The sequence below is a fragment of the Synchiropus splendidus genome, chromosome 2 (assembly GCF_027744825.2).
Source record: "Synchiropus splendidus isolate RoL2022-P1 chromosome 2, RoL_Sspl_1.0, whole genome shotgun sequence".
Lineage (NCBI taxonomy): Eukaryota > Metazoa > Chordata > Actinopteri > Syngnathiformes > Callionymidae > Synchiropus > Synchiropus splendidus.
In genome coordinates, this window is record NC_071335.1 from 15846229 (window position 1) to 15851900 (window position 5672).

The window sequence follows — 5672 nt, forward strand, 5'->3', positions numbered from 1 at the left end:
TGACCTTGTTTTTTCTTACCAGAGCTGGAGAAGAAGACTTTTTCTGTGCTGCTCATAGAACCAGGTTTACTGCCCTCAAATCATATATATATAACAGCTTCTAAAAACATAGCGACAATACTCCTGTTCGAACATAAACATGATGCACACATCTTAAGCTACTGTGAAAGTCTATCCATCCATCCATGTCTCATGGTTCCTCGTCTGGAGTCGACAAAAAAAGAAAAAAAGATGGGAAGTCTTTATACATCCATTTCTCTTCACCATTTATTCACAAACCCACACACATTTTGACAAACAGGATTGTCAACGTTTCTCTTTGAACACACGTTTAATACAAATATAACTCATGTTTTTTGGGGGTTTTCTTTACAAAAAATATTGCCATTCTGTCACGCTCAGGTTGAAGCGGGATCTGGAAAGACCTAGAAAGTGCGAACCACAGCATCGGTGTGACATTTATAAAGGATACATCTCTTCATGTAATACAATAACAGCAGCGGGTCATTGAGGATGAAAACAGGGTAAGAAGCATGGACCATTTCAGGACTTCTCAGATCTTACAAGTATAAAGTGAGTCTAGCTCAAGATCAAAAAGGACGCTTTTCTCTGCATCAACAATGGACTTATAGCACCATGAAAAGGAATGTGTGACTTTAGCACTAGTTAATGCACAGATGTGTTCCACGCTTACAAAACAACACGAGCTCCTGAGGCTGCTAGCATAGCCACAGTATAAGTCCCACTGACTGATGACAGAAATGTTGCATCCACCACGGGATTGTATATTTAGCCAATATATTATGTACCAAAATATATATGTATATATATATCTCAGAGAACAAGCTCACATAATAGTTATTTATAGTGTATGACATTTGTGCCTGCGGCGCCTCCTGCCCCTTTCAATCTCAGCCCTGTGTACAGCTGCAGAAGAGTCTCTGAGACTTTAAAAAAATATACTTTGTGTAGGATTCCACTAACCCTGCTGCTTACTTATCACCTTTTGAAATGGGAAGAACAGATCTTGGGTGAACTTTTTACAATATGGTGGTGTTTATATCACATCAGGTCCCATTTTGTTGATTGGGGGGGATCAAATGAAGCTTGGCAGGAAAGAGCAACAACTGCTCCGGAGGTCCGTTTCATCAGATTTCAAGTCCGCGGGAGGGCGTTGGCGATGGTCTCCCGGGCGCTCTGGCTTAGCCTCTCTGGAAACTTGACCTCAAACTCCACGATAAGGTCACCTCGGCGGTCGGGTCGTTTCGGATATGGAAGGCCCTCGCCGTTGATGTAGCGCCTCATTCCCGGCTGCACGATGTCAGTGACGGACACGGTCACGGTCCGGCCGTCGAGCGTGGGGGCGGAGACTGTGCAGCCACACAAGGCCTAAGAAGAGAGAAGAGATGAATTACGATTAGTTATTGCAACATAACCAGTCTTCACCTCTGATGGAGGTGTGGAAGTTCCTAACTCTGGATTTTTCATTTTAAAGGATTCAATATTGATACCACATTGGAGGTGCTGTACGGATATTTTTTCACACCTGACAATATTTCCAACAATAGCATTCATTTGAATTGTTGAAAAAACTTGAAACACTATAACTGGCCGAGGCTGACAGTATCCAGTCGACTTACATCTCGCAGTGAGATCTTGGCCGTGTAGACGATGTCAGAATTGTCGCGCTTGAACACAGGATGAGGCTTGTCCTTCAGCACAAAGACAACATCGGCAGGAATGTTCCTGGGGGTCTCATCCCCCTCTTTGGGAAAGGTGATTTTGGTGCCCTCTTTCCACCCCTTCTTAATCTGCACTTCCAGGATCTTATCTTCCCGCCGAAGCGACTGCCCGTCAGGGTTCAAGCGCTTACGGGAGATCTTCATTTTCTTCGTGCAGCCGGAAAGAATCTCCTCCAGCGACACCTTCAGGTCGTGCACAACAGGAGGGTCTTGTTCCTTCTTGACAACGCTGGTGTGGCCACCCATCCCGCCCATGCCAGAGCTGAAGGAGCGGGGGAACCCTCCCATCTTGCTTCCTCCCATTGCAAAACTGGCAAAAGGATCGTCAGTCTCCATGTCTTCGTAGTTGCCACCATTGCGGCCACCAAAGAACTGTTCAAAAGGATTCCGGCCGCCGAAGAATTCGGAGAAGATGACATGAGGGTCTCCTTGGAAGGTGTAACTGAAGTTGCCGGGGCCTCCTGCACCACCTCCTGAGGGACCTCCACCTTTCAGACCTGAAGTGGAAAGCAAACATCAAGAGGTCAATCGGAGTGTAACTGCAGTATATTTAACCCAAATACACAAAATAGGATTTGAAGGTTACATTACAGTAGGAGAAATACAACAAAATCCTTATATTTACTCATTTACACTGTAGTTGGGCACATACAGACTAGTTTGGGTTGCAGGCAGCAACAGAGGCTCACGGCACAAAGTCATGCTGAACTGGCAACCGCTGTTCTACTCAACTACGCAAACATTTGTCGAGAAACTGTTTCCACAAACATTCTCACAAGCAGATGTGCTCATACTGTTGCAGCTGATCTTGAGTGATACTGAGGGGGAAAGCCAAAATTGCACAGTAGAAAAAGATGAGGAAGTTAAACAAAGTTCCAATATGACCCTGAATACAGTTATGCATTTTGGCTGAATTCAGCATAGAGAGGTTCAGTCACAAGAGTTCACTTATTAGTCAACTTATATCTGAAAAGAGACAGGCACCCTGGCAGGAAGTAATAAATCCAGTCCGAACCGCATGAACTCATCATCACAGTACATATGCACACGCTAAATAGTTGATGTTTCAAAACGCTACAAATGAATATTTTTAAGTGTCAGAAATGTTGTCATTGAATACATTCTTTAAATGTTTTTGTTCAAACCAGCCACGGAATATACACTGGGGTGATAAAACATGAGGACATACAAGTCTTTGACCAAAACAGCAGTAATATTTTTAAACACATCAACATCAAACTGTGGTTTTGCAAATCGAAGAAAAGCGTTGTTGCAGTAAATGCCGTCAAAACCCTGTGAAAAGACTGGAGAGTAAAAATAAATATACCAGCCTTAAAATTGATGTTTGCTATTCTTTCAGACTTTTAGACAGAATGGAGCTTTTTAAGGCTCAATGAAAGGTTACAGGTCACGGTTTCATCCACAATAAAATATGACATATGATACAATAAATGGGTTTCACAACTGACAAATTACAACTTTGTAAGTAGACAGAATGAAACAAGGTCATAAGTAGAAAGTCAGAAAATGTCCGGCTACAATTTTTTCCACCGCTTATCAGAGATCAAGTTGAGCGGGCAGCAGCTTGGGGAAAGAGGCCCAGAATACATTGAGATTTTGTAGGGAATACTCATGCAATTAATTCATATTCTATTAAAAGTAATGATAATAATAATAAGAAATATGGAACAGCAATACCATAATATCATCTTCAGGTCACGTGTTACATGAGCGAAGGTCTTGCACTGACATGACATGTAAAGGCACTATTAAAGTCAGTGTTTACCACATGTGTCTGTGTACAACAGTTGAAATGGTACACACAGGCCACTGTAGACCAGGAAAAGCAAATGGCGTACAAAAGAATCATTCTCAAAAAAATAATAATACTTGTGACGTTTGCCCATAGAACTTTTTTTTTTCACAGAATGGGCCAAAAGATTAGAATGTAGCCAATTCTTCAGGTTTTCATGTGGACATTCCAATATACAGTGGTACCTCAGTTCCCGACCACAATCCGTTCCAGACGGCCGTTCGAGAAGCGATTTGTTTGAAATCTGAATCGATTTTCCCCATTACAATAAATGGAAAAAGAAATAATGCATTTGTAGGAGTGAATGTAGAGTGTCTGCTGCAGGTGCGCTGTTCGTCTATGTGTGTGGCCGCTGCATGTGGGAGGGGTTGCCGAGTGAGTGACGTCTCTCCAGAAGTGAAGAGGTGCCCGGTGCGTGTCCAGCTCTGAATGTGGGCTTCTGTGCAGTTTGGCTGTGACAAAGTCATAAACCAAGTAACGCTCTGTCCCAGACTCGCCTCATCCCTGTCACAGCTCCAGCCCACAACAGGACATCAAACCCTGGAGTGAGCGCTCCAGCCTCGGAGGTGTGGAGAGCGAGCACCTCCCCTGTGACACTCTACCACGGTCCAGTGTGGAGACAGGAAAGGTTTTACACCTCAATATGAAGAAAAAACAGTCAGTAAATGTAGCTAACGGGACACGTCTGCATACAGAGGCTGCGTTATACAAAATAACAGAGCGCGACGTGGGTCAGCTGATCGGTCCACGCACGTTTTTTCCGGCTTTTTTTGGGGACGTTCGAGTTCTGGATTTATGTTCGAAATCAGAAGCAAAAAAAATCTGGAACTCTGATTTGTTCAAAGTCCGGGACGTCCCAAAACCGAGGTACCACTGTATAAACAAATATGAACATGATTAAAACATATGTATATATACCTGTAGAATATCCATTGTAGCAATGATTGTGTTTCGACATGAATAATTCTAATAACAACTGCCCCCATTGTAAGAACATGAATTGCTATTAATAAATAAGCATTTTGAGTGTGAAGTTGAAATAGACATCGGACGAGATAATGGCGCTATCTAGTGGACTAAGGCCTTCTTACGTAACTATAAACCTCACGAACAGCAGTGTTTATTATTAAGATTGTTACCTCACCTTCACTACTTTAGACGACTGCGCTTGAGACACATTCAATATTTTATGAACCCTGAAACAGGGATCACCCCTGAACCGGAGTCCAGCTCTAAAAGCAGTGATGACAACATGAGCGAAACATCCACACAGCACATGGGTGAATCCACGCCCCTTCCGGCTGTCATCTCCGCCGGGGTTCGACCTCTTCTCTCCGGTGCTTAAGTCTTGTGTAAACATGGGCATATTTCGCAGGCTACAGCTCGCACAACCTCGCCTTCTGACTGTGGTTCCAGTTGCACTTGAAGGACGAGGCGGAGGCGGCGCCATGACAGAGAGTTCAAACTCTCATGTGGTTCTCGGTATTAAAGCGAGTGCCTCTTACCTTCTTCGCCGTAGCGGTCGTATATGTCTTTCTTCTTCGGGTCGCTCAAAACGTCATAGGCTTCGGCGACTTCCTTGAATGTATCCTCGGCTCCTGGCGACTTGTTCTTGTCGGGGTGATACCGCAGCGCCTGCTTGCGATACGCCTTCTTGATGTCGTCCTCTGACGCGCCTTTCTTAATCCCCAAAATGTCGTAGTAGTCTTTCCCCATGTCGACGTCCTGGGCAGAAGTGACTCTTCCTCGGAGCGCAGTTGCTGACTGGTTTGGCGGCCCGACTCCCGCCCAGATATTTTATATTAGTTGTGGAAACTTCCAGAGTTTTCTACAACCAGCTCCAGCAGGCTGCCTGTGACGTCACATAGCCACCGCCCACCCCGTCGTCATCCCTGAGCCTCCTGTACAGACGGTCTGACGTTGGAAAAAAACGGTCCTGTTTTCTACACACAAAAGTAAAACGTTAGGCGAGATGCTGCATGCAAATTGTATTTTAGTGTGTAAGAAACTGTCTTTCAGTCATTTAAATTCAAAGTGAATTCAATTCAAGATTGATCTCTTCAAAGACCGTTATACACACCTCTCCCATGATCCTCGTACAATGTTCAATAACTTGT

At 44.1% G+C, this 5672-nt stretch overlaps 1 protein-coding gene across 1 annotated transcript; it reads right to left on the reverse strand.

The window, feature by feature from the left end:
• Nucleotides 1–258: 258 nt before the first annotated feature.
• On the reverse strand, nt 259–5419 carry LOC128753844 (dnaJ homolog subfamily B member 1-like). Its single transcript, XM_053855980.1, has 3 exons — nt 5061–5419; nt 1641–2239; nt 259–1389 (listed from the first exon to the last, which is right to left on the reverse strand). The coding sequence occupies exons 1-3, from the start codon at nt 5269–5271 to the stop codon at nt 1156–1158; spliced, it is 1044 nt and encodes a 347-aa protein (XP_053711955.1). The 5' UTR covers nt 5272–5419; the 3' UTR covers nt 259–1155.
• Nucleotides 5420–5672: the final 253 nt, after the last annotated feature.